Raw genomic sequence first — 16,866 nt, forward strand, 5'->3', positions numbered from 1 at the left:
TTCAGTATACAATCATTAGCGTCCAATGAATAAATAATCCCGTGCAATTTACAATTATCAACGTTTATTTAGTGACAACATTGTGCAGTCTGAGTGCAAATATTGTCAGTTATATTTCATGCTAAATATCGAAATGTCGCAGTACATTTCGATATTTAGAATAATAATGCTATGCTAGAATAAGGGTGCTTTTCCAATGTGCGATAAATAAGCAATAGTAGCGCTTCTAACGCATAACGCTTCAAACTTCAAACTAAATAAAGCGATAATATGATTGGTTCTGTACAAACACATTCCTCGCTACGCATCCTCGCACATTATTGGTGGAAAAGAACCTTAAGAGTTATATTTCAAACTAACTGCTTCGCACGGCTTCACCCACGAACAAAAGGTATTTCTATAGGTTATGTGTTATTTTAGTAAATACGTATAACTATCAAGTATCATGAAAATTCGTTTAGAAGTTTTCGCGTGAAATATTAAAAAACATACTTACATCCATCCATTAAACTACTCCATCTAGAAGGCCCCGCTGTAAGAGTCATCGGGGAAGCAGCCACGCAGGATTATTTTTTTTGTACTTTTGAAGTAGTTGCTTAAGTGTAAATTTTTGTATTTAGTGTTGAATAAAGGAGTTTATATGAGGTTTGTGTTTATTGTCTTGTTGTTAATGTACGTATTTAAATAAAATTAATCTTTATTTATCGTAGGTGCCTTAATACACGGTGCTCACATATAACGAACATAGAGCTAGAGCAAGAGCATTCTTTCGTAGTCTTTTAGTGTAAACGAAAAATCGTTTTCAGTGTTGTTCAGTATTAGAACATTGCATAGAATCTTTTCGAACGCATTGAACAATGAAATAATACTCTACGCCTATTTACACTAAAATAATTTGATAAAGTGGGGTTAGAACGAGCATATTTCGCTCGTTTAATGTAAATGCACCGTGACAAATAATTTTATTTATAGAAGAAATATTTAAATCTAAGACTAAAAGAAGATGATGTGTGGTGTGTCGTAAGGTATGCAAAGTGTCTATTGAATGTGTAGAAGTGATATAACAACTATTAAACTAAATAGTGACAGTGTGAATGCATCATGAGTTTAATTGCGGCACGAATTCTTAATAAAAATATATAAGTAGTTACTTAACTAACAGCGATTTTCGGTTTTGCATAGAATAAAATATGCACCCAAGATTATTTAATCATAAAATATTATTATGTTGAAATAATTTTGTTCTTCATAGATAACTACTTTCTTTTCTATTTATAATATATTTTATTTATTGCAAGTTCTTACCAAATAAAGTGTCCAAAAATACTAGGCATCATACCGTAAACTAACACACATGACAAACTTATAAATCTTCTATTAGACATTAAAAAATGTAATATAATAATAATGTCTATAAATCTACATATTCATAAAATACATTAATCGTGGTAGACATAAAGTACAAAATGAAGCAAATTATAATATTTTTATTCGTTATTTCATTACTGAATTCTTGTGTATTAGGTGATAACTTAGTAAGTATCCTCTTACCTTAAATCTTGGCCATTTATTTTGTTTTTCATAAGCGAAGAAAAATGTCGCTTCTCTTATAAAGAAGCGAAATACATTCTTCGTTAGTATTATATTATTATCTTATGTATTTTCTCCAGAACCATAATAATTATTTGTAGAATAAGTATGTGTTTTAAACCAACACCTATATACCTTTCCTTACATAATCATTTCTAATGTTTTTATTACTAGCTTTCCACCCGCGGCATCGCCCGCGCAGTCAAAGAAAAACCCGCATAGTTCCCGTTCCCGTGGGATTTCCGGGATAAAACCTATCCTATGTCCTTTCTCGGGTATCAAATAATCTCCATAACAAATTTAATTAAAATTGGTTCAGTAGCTTAGGCGTGATTGAGTAACAGACAGACAGACAGAGTTACTTTCGCATTTATAATATTAAAAAGCTAGCAACACATTTGCAGATTTTCAATTATTCTGTAAATGCTCATAAGCAGTAGTGATTCCATACAATGAAACTTCAAAAGCTCTTATGAATAAAATATGATAATTGTTATAATTTCTATAGTAGAGCTCACCACTGAGCTTGTTCCTAGCACCTTATACAATTTGTAAAGAGCTTGGATTAATAAGGCAAAACTATTACTGTGAATCCAGATCTACTGAACAATGCCTGAATAGTCTTCAGGCTTTGTATTCAGTTCCTATAAGCTTCAACCGTTTGTCCTTTGCCAAATCTTTACTATCTATAGTATTACTAGTGGTTCGCCCCGGCTTCGCCCGTGGTACCTACATGTTTAAACTATCCTATCTCTCAAGTTGGATCGAACTGCACATGGTGTGCGAATTTTATTATAATCGGTTAAGTGGTTTAGGAGTCCATTGAGGACAAACATTGTGACACGAGATTTATATATATTAAGATATTCATCATCATCATCATCATCAGCCCATATACGTTCCCACTGCTGGGACACGGGCCTCCTATGAGGGTACAGGCCATAATCCACCACGCTGGCCAAGTGCGTGTTGGCGGATGACACATGTCGTCGAACTTTTTAATTCTTCGACATGTCGGTTTCCTCACGATGTTTTCCTTCACCGTTCGAGCAGTGGTGATGTTACAACATGCGCAGATAAATTGAAAAATCAATTTATTTCCTGCGCGCTCTCCTGGTCTCGAACCACGGACTTATCGATTCGAAGTCCGAGGTCTCACCACTGAGCCACCACTGCTTTAATATTAGTATTATATTATCTTTGATAATATTATCCTAAGGTACTATATACTAATCGAAAGAGTAATTGTTTGTTTGTCTTTGTGTCACGCTATAACCGAGCTTTCAAATTATGTTTTTTGTTGGTTTGCCTTTCTTTCACGAAACGATGCAGTTGTTTTATAATTAGTAGTAGGTACGAGTTTGTGTTTGGAGATAGTCAATAGGCAAGTAAGATTATTTTTAGGAATAGGAATTTCGTTGATCACAAGAAACATCTAGTCCCATCCTACTAATACTATAAAATATGCGAATGTTTGTTAGGATGGATATTATATGTGTGTGTATGTATGTTTGTTACTCTTTAACGCTACTGAACCGATTACAATGAAATTAAGCACACATATAGAGGGTAACTTGGATTAAAACATAGATAGGTTTTATCCCGGAAATCCCACGGGAACGGGAACGGGTTTATCTTTAAAAACGCGGCGAAACTACGGGCGGAAAACTAGTTTTACATACATCATATTACATAAAGGTCGAATAGGTATACGAATAATATGAAAATAAATATCAATTAATGTTCCAGGGTGCTGGACAAGGTGGTTCTCAGGGTGGAAATGATGCCGTGACGAATTCTTTTGCAATGTTGAGGAATTTCTTTCCATCACAATAGTTACATAAATTAATATTAAACAAATGCTTTTAATTCATTATTTTATTATTTCCCACTGCATTTGGTACATAAGTAGTTACTTATTTTATTTAATATAACAAATATAATATAGTTATTAGTTATCTCTAAATGTGTATTTTTATAAACTCTCATGAAATAAAAGTAACTTAATCAACAACCAGTCTACTTAATACATTCCTAAATATTAGCATTAGTTTAAAATACGCAAATTCCAATACTGATCGTAAATAACATAAATAAAAATTTATCATCTAGAATATACTTGTATAAGAAATAACGATTCCAAGAAAATTGCGCGTGAAACAAGAAAATTAATTTCTCTAATATGTAGAGGTATAGTATTTTTCGTTTAAAAATTTCCAGGCGTCTAGAAATTTCATTTACCTCAGTCTATAATGTTTTATGTTTATTGATTTCAAGTTATGTTTCGATTTCTATTCCTTATAGCGTTTTTATGTGAGTAAAAAATATTATATTAAATATTCATACAGTTTTATCTTTATTTTTGTAAGAACAGCGAGATTGTCAAGTATGTCGTGTCCTTGTGATATTAATTTACGAAACAAAAATTGGTACCTACTGAAATTTTCATTAAAACTTTATTAGCATTTTTGAAATATTATACCTACTAGCTTTCCGCCCGCGGATTCGCCTGTATTTTGAAAGAAAAACCCGCATAGTTCCCGTTCCCGTGGGATTTCCGGTTGGAGACCTATCCTATTTATTAATCCAAGTTACCCTTTATATGTGAGCAAAATTTCATTGTAATCGGTTCAGTAGTATTTGCTTGAAAGTGTAACAAACACACACACACACACACACACACATCCTCACAAACTTTTGCATATATAATATTAAGTAGGATCTATTCCATGGGCGTAACCACGGTGGGGCAGGGTGGGGCGCTTGCCCCACTCTAGCTTTGACCTGGAAGGTAGGTAGATACCTAACCAAATCTAAAAATTGAAGTACCTACTAACTACTAAGCTTAATATCCGTTTACCTCTAAATTGACTGACTAACAACTAACAAGTGTCATACGCCCAGCGACCAAATGGCTGAAGATTTTTGGATCTATTTCGTGGTGTGGTAGGTGAACAATAAGATGTTTTGAATAAGAATAATTCGAATAACGAATTACACATGAAAAAAGAAAATAGCTGAGGCTTCTATGTTACATGAACTGTAAGAAAAATGAGTATAGTACCACAATTAGTTACCCCACTAACTTATCCAATTCCACTTTTGTTGTGACGTCACACGTTCTACAACTCACTGATACTTTTTACTTTACACTTTTTTTTTCTAGTGCCTACACTAGAAAAAATGCCTTCGCGAATGCCTTCGCGAATGCCATCGCGAATGCCTTCGCAAATGCCTTCGCGAGTGCCATCGCGAATGCCTTCACAAATGCCTTCGCAAATGCCTTCGCGAGTGCCTTCGCGAATGCCTTCGCAAATGCCTTCGCGAATGCCTTCGCGAATGCCTTCGCAAATGCCGGCGGTACGGCCGCCGGCATTTGAAGACCTGGATATAACTTTGGGTACATACTTGATGCATACAGTTGCTAGTTACATATTATTTTTTATTGTTGCCCCACCTTGAGCCCATGGCTAGCTACGCCCATGATCTATTCAGAGCCTATTGTCATAAATGATTGAAAGTAGTCGCATAGTTTCCTACGGCATCTTAATTTAATTCCAAATAATCATATTTTTTACATAATTTCCATTATAGTTTTATCAGTTGACTCCCACTACGTGAACAAAAGCATGACGAAGCCGGGCCGTGTGCGCTTCTACCCAAAGAACTCTGTTTTTCGGAAATCAGACCTTATTGATAAAGGGTGTAAGGTTTTTATTCATGAATGCCCTGCTGCTTATAAGTAAGTTATTGCTACTACTTTTTTGTTCTATAAAATTAATAAAAAAATTAATCACATGATTCAAAATACAGTTTAACACTAAAACGAATCGAATGGTCTATACTTTTTAGCACGCTTATATTAGCTTCTCCCGTATGTTTGTATGTTATCGACTCCTTTAAATTCGAATTTTGCCCACTATTAAAGGACGGCTAGAGTAGGCTAGTTCAAACTTTGTACACTTATCATAGTCTCGAATTTAACCCACTTTTAATTTACGGATTTAATTCAAAGTTACGTTAAGTACACTTATAAAGGTACTGTGACAATACAAAAATTTCTTGAGTTTATCTTAATATTCTGTACTAGCTTTTCGCGCGCGTCTTCGCCCGCGTTTTCAAAGGAAAACCCGCATAGTTCCCGTTCCCGTGGGATTTCCGGTATAAAACCTATCCTATGTGTTAATCCAAGATACCCTCTATATGTGTGCTAAATTTCGTTATAATCGGTTAAAGGGTCGGATAACAAAAAAAAAAAAAAAAGTGGTTAAAATATTTTTTACCTTTAGTTGATGTCTCCAAGCGTTTTTAATATTTAAACTGTATTTGCGATTATTATAATGTAGCATTCAACAAAGATAAAGGGTTGAAAGGGTTGCATGTGGCGGTAATATCTAGTATTGTTTTTAATATTCATATTTCAAATGCGCGCCCTGTAGTGTGAATGGCCTAATTTTAGCTTGAGTCGTAAGATTTGTCTTAATTAGGGAGAATGATACGGGGTATTCTAAACAAGGAAATACGATGCCAAAATTTAGCGCCAAATTTTGTATAAGATAATTTTTTAAGCCTTTCGAGGGGAACAAAATGAAAATTTAAAATGGTGTTTATTTTCCACGACGTTGATTAAAGTAATTTCACATAATCATTTCTAATGAATTTGTTAAATTAAATCAACGCAATTTCTTGTGATTATCGCCACAGGCGCAATTTTTTTGTTATATTTTGTTAGCAAAAGCTACTTAAGTATATTTTTTTAAAAGTAAAATGCTCTTTTTCAGAACAAGAGTTGTTTATGGCTATAACAGTTTTAAGATTTCAAATAATTTGTTAGAATTTCGAAATTTCAAATTACCTTTCTCTTTTTCAAATTTATCTTTTTAATATTAGCATATGGATTTTTTGAAGTGAAACTCCTTTATCGGGGTTGGAAAAAAATTTAGTGTAACATTTTTTCGTTACGCGCCATTTTTTTCTTATCCCTACCACGCGTGATTCGACGTATTTCTGTAAAGTTGCATACAGGTATATAATTTTTGGAAAAATAAGATTATAAAGAAGTTTCACTTCTTACGTGTGTACACAAGCACACATTATTCTTTCGTAGCCGTTTCTTATTGATCAAAATAAATTATTGCGTGCGTTATTGACATAATTTAATTTATTCAAGGCCTAGGCAAATCTATTCGTATAGAAATGGTCTGACGTGAACAGAGTTCACTAAATTCTAGGACCTTTAAAACTACAAAATTTCATATCCAGCAGAAAATAAGTAAAATTGTTCAAAGGATTACTAAAAATAAAATACAAAATTGTCATTCCGGTACGTGAATTAAAAAACATATTCCAGGTTATAAATAAATAAAAATTAGGTGATTTCGCGATTTATACTGAAACGATAAGTTTTATCATAAAATCATTTAGGTGTGAAGTGATTTAAGAAACGTTTGCATATTATAAGGATGGGATGAGTTTATAAATCGTTATAATTATCTTAGAAAATGATAGGAAGCTACACCTTAGGAAAATAATGTATTGATGCTTTTGTATATATAATTTTATGATCTACAAGTACTAGTTCGCGTTCGCGTTCGAATTCGAATTGGTGTTGGAGTTTGAGTTTGAGTTTGAGTTTGAATTTGAATTTGAATTTGTGTTTGTGTTTGTGTTTGTGTTTGTGTTCGCGTTCGCGTTCGCGCTCGCGTTCGCGTTTTTAATAAAATATTTTGAGATATATTATGTGAGAAAAATTGTCTCCAAAAATCTCCTCCAGGCTGCCCCCAGACGATGGGGGGCCCTGGGCACTGGCCCCCTGTGGTAAAGACGGTAATGTATGCACAGACGGGTTAAGTTTAGTATAATGTTAGTTCTATACTTTCATTTTTTGATGTTGAACTGAATATAATACCACAGATATAATAATACTGATAATATTAACTATTATTAATTTCTAAAGGACTCTACGACGACTACGACGTATATAATATATTATAATGCGGGCTGAGTAGTCCGCATCTATATACGTGTGAGCATATACCTGCAGCAGGGGCAATATTGGAATTGCACCCTTCATTCCTTAATTGTGATGTTTATAGGCAAGCAGGGGCAATTTAGAGAGCCGCTGAAATTGCTCCGACCGTGCAACCGAGATTATCCCTGCGGCAGGTTTGTGCTGGCTTTAACGACAGTATCAGGAAGGTGTCACGTATCATATACGTTGTGGTGGGTAGTCATTTAACTGTAAATAAGCAATAAAAAATCAAAAACTATCATGTTCTTAAATTGATTTATATTGAACTAGCTGCGCCCCGCGGTTTCACCCGCGTTTCTCCGCTCCTGTTGGTCTAAGCATAATGATAGCCTTCGCCTTCCTCGATAAATGGGCTCTCTAACACCGAAAGAATTTTTCAAATCGGACCAGTGGTTCCTGAGATTAGCGCGTTCAAACAAACAAACAAACAAACTCTTCAGCTTTATAATCTATAGTATAGATGTTGTTTGACATAGCTATTTTAATACATCAAAATACAATAGCAATTCACTTCGCAAATCACATCAAAATCCCATAGCTTAAGAGAAGATAATATAGGCATAAATAGACTCGACTATTTGACGCCATGCCTCAGAGAGCATGTGAAGCTGTCAGTCCTCTGCCAAATTAATCATAGATTATGTCAGACCTGTGTCCAGTAATTTCATTTGTCATCGCGAATAATTACAATCTGCCATAGGCCTTGTGTACTATTGGAGGAAGATGTGTATTTGGAAAATTTATTTGATTTTTTTGGATCAAACCCACAAAATAAGCAGCACATAAAGGGTCTTTCTGTAAATAGTTTGCTTTGCTTTTCTTTTTTTGTTATTATTTGTGTATTGGTTCATTGTGTATTGTAAAATTTGCAACTGTGCGTTTTAAGATTTTTAGAATCTAAATAATAGTAAAACTCTATCATCTATGCTCCGTAAAATGTGACATAATCTCTTGTGTGATTGTGTCCTATATTTATTTATTTTCAGGAGGAACATAGTGTGTGCAAGGCATTATGACGGCTACTATAAAACATTTGGCAGTTTTTGTGAACTCGAGTATGAAAACTGTAACAGCTGGAGACGTAAGGATGACGTAGTTATACATTTAAATATATTAACACCTTTGCTTGCTCTGGCTTCATGTTCTATCTTAATCATGCCTCTATGTCTATGTTACTCTGTAAAGCTGTAGTTTAACCTAACCTTAGTTACACAGTACAACTAGTCAATTTATTCGTAGTTTTATGAAGAGAAAATTTCGTCTTGTATTCATAGCTTACAGTGTAGGTCACACATTAAACACCAAACATTTTCATGAAAGTAAAATTAAAAGTTAATATTTTTATTTAATTTCCTTAACACTTGTATTAACAAATAATTGACTTAGAAAGTATTGCCATTCCGTATGCCGCGAAGAATAATTTATAAGAACAAGACCGATTAGATCTACATTATCTAAGAACCAATGGAATATAAAATAGACATGAGATAATGTATTTAAGTGCAAAGTTTTCTTACTTCCTTGCATAAAAAGAGACCTAACAATAAAATAAATAAATTCTAGTTTCGCTTGGCAATCATAAATAGCACTGTGTAAAATTTACATATATTTATTTACTATTGTGAAATTATTAAGTGGACTAGTAGAGCTGATGGATTTTAGCCACAAAACCTTCATTTGTCCGTATTTTTGTGTACAAAAATGAATAAATAAATAGCTCTAACCTAACGTTTGGTTCATAAGTATAATTATTTATTATCGTTAATGAGACAACGTTCTATACAAAGTACTAAAGACGATAACTCCAAAACAATAATACTCCACAAAGTATCTATACATCAAAAGTATGAGGCAATAACAACGTCCTTTAAGGGCCCTTAGTAGGTGAACACGGAAAAATGGACTGTTTTCTATGAGCTATAATTGAAAATATTGAGGTTTTTTCGCACTGAAATTTCTAATATGTATTACAGAACGTATGTGTGATGGGATGACTGTTTCCAAAACACGATTGGAAAAATTTTGCTCGATAAAAAAAAATCCTGAAGTTACCTCTAAAATATCATATAAATGCTCATTACAACCGTATTTTACGATAATAATTCGTATAAAATCACAAGTACATAGCTACATACCTACTCGATTTCGTGACTGTTTTAGATTTAGAAAATACTAAATATTTTCATTCACTTTTTGATAAAAATGTGAATGGCGCTTACGATTTTTAGTTTCGAGCACGTTGATTCCATACTAAACGCGGACCCCCTCACCGCTTACCTCAGGCCCGAATAGCTGAATTTTCGCTGACCGCCTAACCCCCCTTAAATCCTTTTTACAGCTTTTCAGAAAGCAATCGCTATTCCTCTTTGCTACAAAGTTCTTTGTCACCTTTATTTCTTGCTAAGGAATTTCCTTTTGTTTACTCCATATTACGTCATATAGAGGTTAAAGCCCTTAGAAACGACAAGGTCAGATTAGGCTTCGGATATTCTATGTTAGATTGGTATCTATGTGATAAATGATGTATGTTTTTGTGAAAGTACATCTAGATTTCATCAGTTGTGTTTTTCATAAAAGAGAATTACATTTATCAATCCATAACCACTAAAAATAATTTAAGAATGTCTATTTATATACATAATATATAATCTATATACTTTTTTAGTTATGTAAAGTATGTAGGTAGGTAAGTATACATATTACGTATATAATATACATAGTACTAGCTTTCCGCCCGCGGCTTTGCCCGCGTTTTCAAAGAAAAACCCGCATAGTTCCCGTTCCCGAGGAATTTCCGGGATAAAACCTATCCTATCTCTCAAGTTGGATTGAACTGCACATGGTGTGCGAATTTTATTATAATCGGTTAAGTGGTTTAGGAGTCCATTGAGGACAAACATTGTGACACGAGATTTATATATATTAAAGGATATATCTTCATAAATGGAGCGTTAAAATACGGTGTAAGGAGTTAAAATTTAAAAGTTAAACATGCATATAACATAACGTTCTTAACAGAAACCAATAACGTTCCTCAAAGAGTTTCTAGAAAAAGCTACATTTTACAGCAATTTCCTTAAAATCTTCAGTCAGCGCTTAGCAAAAATTTCACCTAAGTACTGTTCCGAGAATTTAAATCTGTCCGGTACAGTTTCAGTCATGTTTCACTGCCTTTTTATGCTTCAAAGCCGATCAAAATAACAGTACACTGACATATTGCAGCTTGTGTTACGTATGTACGTTTTTTTGCGTTTAATTTTGGTCCTTTGATGCCTTTTTCGAAGACTTTCAGCATATGTATATGAGTATGCATTTGTAACTTTGAATTCTAATTAGCCACTTCTCGTGTTTGTAGGGAACTTTTGTTAATGAAGGAATGGAAATCTTTAGAGCGTCGTTTGATTAATGCTACTGCAAATGTATTTTTTTAAGCTATTGCATAGCTTCTATGGCGGGCCTTGAGCGCGGGGATCGAATCGAGAAATTTCGTAACGAAAAAACTTCACGCTCCTTTCCTGTTACAAATGACCCAAAATTTTGTGTCAGTGTTTCGGGTCATTTATAACAGGATGGCGGTTCTACAGGGGTCTTAGTACGCAATGACAAAAAGAAAAATGATGGTCAGAACGCTGATACCGGATACCTTAAGATACTGTAATATTTTATATTAGATAATCTTAACATAAAATATTATAGTATCTTCACCGTGTGTGATGCGCTTTAGTATGTGTTTGTGTGCATGTGTGTGTGTGAGGGTTTTCAATCAATCCTAGTAGGTACCCTACATCGCACAATTATTAAACATGATATTATAACAATATAATTTGTACATATTTTACGTGCACATAATATTTTAAAATAAAAGAAACTACTCATTCCACGATGAGTTGCTTTACAGTGATAAATATTAAAAGCGAATCTCATAATGGGTTTTAAAAGGATTTTTTTTTTGTTTCAGAATGGAGTATGATAAAACGCGAGCGATGTTGAAAACTTTCTAAAGAGACATTTTTCTGCCCACAAAATTCGTTCGTGATTTAATGTGCAGGGAACATAATAAATTGTGGTGAATTAATATATTTCTTCATCGTTATAGTCTCATGAATATATCAGTTTATTAATACCCATAAAAATAAATTAATAATAATAAACAATTAATAATCCTGACTTAAATATAATTTGACCTTGATTTATGTTTTCTGTCTTCTGTCTTTTTTAAATGGGTGCTTTGCCACCAATAATGAAGCGAAATGATTGGTTTTTAAAAACACATTCGTCGCTACACATGTTCGCACATTATTATTGGTGGAAAAGCCCTAATTTGCCTTATGAAAGTTTTGAAATACAATAATTAATTGTAACATCTCTGACAATCCACACCTACGCGCCCGTCGGAGTGGGGAGCGTGAGGTTTTTCGTTACGGAATTTCTGGATTCGGTCCCCGCGCTCAAGGCCCGCGATAGAAGCTATGCAATAGCTTAAAAGAAACAATAATATTAGAAATGTATAGTTCAGGAATAGTAGAATTATTTTCTATATTGGTAGAGCACGTGGGTTTCCAATACTACGATCCTTATTATTAGGTATTTTTATACAGAAGTATTTTGCAGCAATCGTTTGGAATTGTACCGGATTTTATCGCCCTACTTGCCCTATTAAACGAGTCATATATTTCCTACCTCTGCGTTGTCAATGTTATGATTTATTAAAAACTTCTAGTGTGTGTCGTATGGTTTAGATTGTAGCTCTACGTTGAGCTCTACTTTAGGAGAGAGTAACCAATTTTATGTTTCATATAACTAACCATGTTTAGGTGGGTTTTACATTGTTTAAACGATTACATACCTAGATTTTATACTAAAATAAAAACAGCGTGTGTGCCGAGCACACGTGGCAAGATACAAAAATGTCGCTTTACTCCATGGAATCAGTTAAGCCGTTCTTGAGTTATGCGCTTACTAACAAATTTTGCGATTCAATGTCATGTTCGAATGTCAATCAGCAGTAGGCAACATAATTAGATATCCAAACTATAATATTATAAATGCGAAAGTAACTAACTCTGTCTGTCTGTCTGTTACTCAATCACGCCTAAAATACTGAACCAGTTTTCATGAAATTTGGCACGGAGATATTTTGAAGCCCGAGAAAGGACATAGGCTACTTTTTATCCCGGGAAAATGACGCAATCCCGGAAATCCCACGGGAACGGGAACTATGCGGGTTTTTCTTTGACTGCGCGGGCGAAGCCGCGGGCGTCAGTCAAAAGACACAACTTATATAATACTAGGTGTATTATATAAGTTGTGTCTTTTGACTGAAATTATATTTACGCTAGCACACTGTACGTATCTAGTGACTTACATAATATGTACGACTAATAATAATTAAACCCTCTACGTTAATAATAACTATTACTTTTACTTGATAAGTACCTAATAATATAATATCTCTTCTGTGCGTGTGTTTGACACTGAACTACTACTAACGGCTAACCCGATTTCAATAAAATTTTGTGTATGTTTTCTAGTCGATTCGAGAATATTTACAATTCGAATGTGAGCAAAGCCACGGAAAGCCTTAGTTAATTCTTGTAACACATTCTATTAAAAAAACCCTCTATAACAGCTTGACCAATATTTATGAATTATTTTATGTACATTTCGTGGGTCTGAGAAAAGGTCGTAAACCATTTTTATATCCTTATGTGATAAGGGTGTCCTGGCAGAATGTTTGCAGTGTCAGTAGGTATACTTGTATACATATAAAACCAACTTTTACTGTTGGAACAATCGGTATGGTTTTGAACGATATTTTGTCCAGTGTCCGTGCTCTAAAATTTATGATAAATATAAGCTGAATAAGCTACAAAGCGAGCAAATTTCATCAATATCCGTTCAGTTTATTTGGCATGTCACTTGTAAATAAACTTTACCATTGATGCCTTTTTAGCATCTAAGGTATTATAATATGTACAATTAGCTTTTCAATAATAAGATAACGTCTTAACTTGTAATTATTTTTAAGCAAGATAAACACAATCTACGCACTAAAGAGAGAATTTACAATAATATGTTCATTTACACCAAGACTTGAAAGAAGCGGAAATGTATTTTTGCAAAACTTTTAACAAACTCCAAAAAATATGTTGCTCGAATTTTTTTTGTAACATTTCAAGTGAGGTCGAGAAGGGACGCTAAATGTCTCAGAAAATAATACATTTTGTCATTTTTAAAAGTCAGTTTTGTTTAAATATGCGTGTAGATTATTTTATTTATTTATTGTTTTAGTATAAAATACCACACATGTAGAGGGTAACTTGAATTAACACATAGGATAGGTTTTATCCCGGAAATCCCACGGGAACGGGAACTATGCGGGTTTTCCTTTGAAAACGCGGGCGAAGCCGCGGGCGGAAATCTAGTAATATTATAAAAATACTTTATACAGGGATAAGTAAAATTAAATCTATTAAGTTTTTTTTTACAAAACTTGTACGTTGTAAATGCCAACGCGAACAAAAAATCTCATACGAATTTTCCTTTTAATAAGAGCAAAAGCGTCTTATATTGCTCCATAAAGAATTATGTAACTAACATCACACTGAGCCAACGTTGGATACAAGAAAAGTTTACAGAAAATTTTATCTCAAGGAACTTTAATAACGGTGGCTTTCGACAAAATATTTTTTGTTTCCTCCGAGTGAGTAATGCAGGCTTTTAGGGTCGCAAATGTAAAGTAAAATCCTTTTAATCTTCAATCTACTAAATTATAGTGGCGTGTTTGTGAATAGCGAAGTTGTTATGAATTTTTAAAAAGATGTAGTTTCAGTGTGACATACTTTTTATGATAATAATATGTTGACATTGTAAATAAACAAACTCAAACTCAAACATTTATTTATTCAATTAGACTTCTTCTAGAAGCACTTTTGAAACGTCATTACATATTTATAACATTTACCAGCGATTCGGAAAGCAGTATCTACGGAGAAGAACCGGCAAGAAACTCCATAGTTCATCATCATCATCATCATCAGCCCATATACGTTCCCACTGCTGGGACACGGGCCTCCTATGAGGGTACAGGCCATAATCCACCACGCTGGCCAAGTGCGGGTTGGCGGATGACACATGTCGTCGAACTTTTTAATTCTTCGACATGTCGGTTTCCTCACGATGTTTTCCTTCACCGTTCGAGCAGTGGTGATGTTACAACATGCGCAGATAAATTGAAAAATCAATTTATTTCCTGCGCGCTCGCCTGGTCTCGAACCACGGACTTATCGATTCGAAGTCCGAGGTCTCACCACTGAGCCACCACAGCACACAAGAAACTCCATAGTTGCAAACAGAATAATATATTTTTAAACCAATATTCCTATGTAAAAGTAGTAGTAAGGATATAACTGTTGTATTGAGGTCGTACCAAATTGTGATATTAAAATACGGTAGATTTTCAAAACTGAAAAGAATAAATAAATATTACAGTTCACACACGGCACGGTCTATTCCTATACTAAGCTTTTCGCTTGTGTTATGGAAACTAACATAATTTTATAAAGCAATTAGCTTACCGCCCGCGGCTTCGCCCGCTTTCTCTAAAACGATTTGAGATTTAAACTATCCTATATCTCAAGTTGGATCGAACTGCATATGGTGTGCGAATTTTATTATAATCGGTTAAGTGGTTTAGGTGTCCATTGAGGACAAACATTGTGACACGAGATTTATATATATTAAGATTTGGAAAACGATCACATCGATCAGTATTTCCCACCCAACCAACAAATCGTTGCTCTATAGAAGGGATAAGAACGTTTCAGAGGTGCTAATTGGTAGTCCTATAAGGGTGATAAGAACGTGGTATAAACCCCAAAGTGGCGCATTTATAAAGCCATTTGATGGTATTGTGTTGCTGTAGCAGCAACTCAGATGCCATTTGGACCTATAGAAGAGTACACTTATAGAATCGCGATGCTGTTATAGAGCGAAGTAGTGATATAAAAGGAACCGCGATGCTGTTACAGCGCGAAGTTGTGTTTTAAGGCCGTGTACGCGGTCCGTGCGCTGTTTGGCTCAAATATGTGATTTTTCAAACCAGATTGTCCATCAACCACTTATCTTACAAACATATGAATTACTAATAATTTTAGGAAATTTTATTGTCTTTATAGTTAGTTAAGAGTTTTTTTCAATTAATACAGTATTTGTGAATAGCATCAAGATAACTGAGCCGATGATTACTTGATTTCACTTTTAGTGTCAATTTCGAAGCTAAAAATATCTGAAATTGCTGACAGATCTAACACACATTTTTTTTAACTAACTGAAAAAATCCTTATTAAAATAGTTAGTTAAAAGATTTTTTTATTTTGGACTCCTAACTTACGAAATTAAAATCCGAACAATGTGAAATTTTTTAGAAATTATAGTCGACAAAATGATTATTTTCACCAAGATATTTGACTTAGTTGAATATAATTTATATACATTGCAATAAAAGAACGTATTACTTATAAGATAAATCAACTAAGGTACCTCTATTATTTTTCTACAATTTTTTTTAAAGTACTATATAACACTGCGCGCGACTCGATTAAAATCAGTCGGCAGCGAGCCTTTCCTGAGAGAGGACATGTTGCTCGGCGCTCTCCTGTGGACCTATGCTGTTCATAGTAAAAGGATAGCGCAAGCCGCGATCTATCGTAATAGATCGCGGAGATTTTGACTTGCGTTAAATTGAATAAGCCCTCTTAAGAGTAACCGCAAATCTTTTGTAGCACGAAGTTGCAATGTACGAGCCACCGCGACGCTACAATTATAGTACAAAATGGTAAATCGTGTACCAGTTGATAATACGAGTAAATGACTATAGGAACCATCATCGTGGTGTCGAGTATTAATTTTTGTTACGCTGTTAATTATGTTAGATACATAAACTGACTGGCGAATGAAATTTTACTGATAGATTATATGCATAATTACGCTGTTTTTTTAATGCCCCCCTCGAATTATTGAGTTTTAAGTAATTAAAAACTAATTTTACACCAAATTGCTGTATAGGATGCCAAATAGCAACTCCGTGGCTATTATACAACCGCAAACGAACGTAGTTTTGACAACTGTCATGCCTTAAACTGGATTAAATTAGTAGGGTTCCCTGATGTAAATAGAAAACCCATAACATTTTTTTTTGTATTTTCTAGTGTAAATTCCGATTTTTAGATTCCGATCCCGAAGTG

The 16,866-nt window shown here is 34.0% G+C and overlaps 1 protein-coding gene and 1 long non-coding RNA gene across 2 annotated transcripts; both read left to right on the forward strand.

Moving 5' to 3' along the window:
• Positions 1–1,443: 1,443 nt before the first annotated feature.
• LOC123702911 lies at positions 1,444–3,459 on the forward strand. Its single transcript, XR_006752933.1, has 2 exons — positions 1,444–1,535; positions 3,340–3,459. It is a non-coding gene; the product is annotated as an uncharacterized LOC123702911 (long non-coding RNA).
• A 402-nt stretch (positions 3,460–3,861) lies between these two features.
• On the forward strand, positions 3,862–11,665 carry LOC123702875. The gene is made up of 4 exons (XM_045650709.1): positions 3,862–3,903; positions 5,185–5,332; positions 8,608–8,702; positions 11,580–11,665. The coding sequence occupies exons 1-4, from the start codon at positions 3,870–3,872 to the stop codon at positions 11,609–11,611; spliced, it is 309 nt and encodes a 102-aa protein (XP_045506665.1). The 5' UTR covers positions 3,862–3,869; the 3' UTR covers positions 11,612–11,665.
• The last annotated feature ends 5,201 nt before the right edge of the window (positions 11,666–16,866 follow it).

Source organism: Colias croceus, chromosome 24, assembly GCF_905220415.1.
Source record: "Colias croceus chromosome 24, ilColCroc2.1".
Taxonomy (NCBI): domain Eukaryota; kingdom Metazoa; phylum Arthropoda; class Insecta; order Lepidoptera; family Pieridae; genus Colias; species Colias croceus.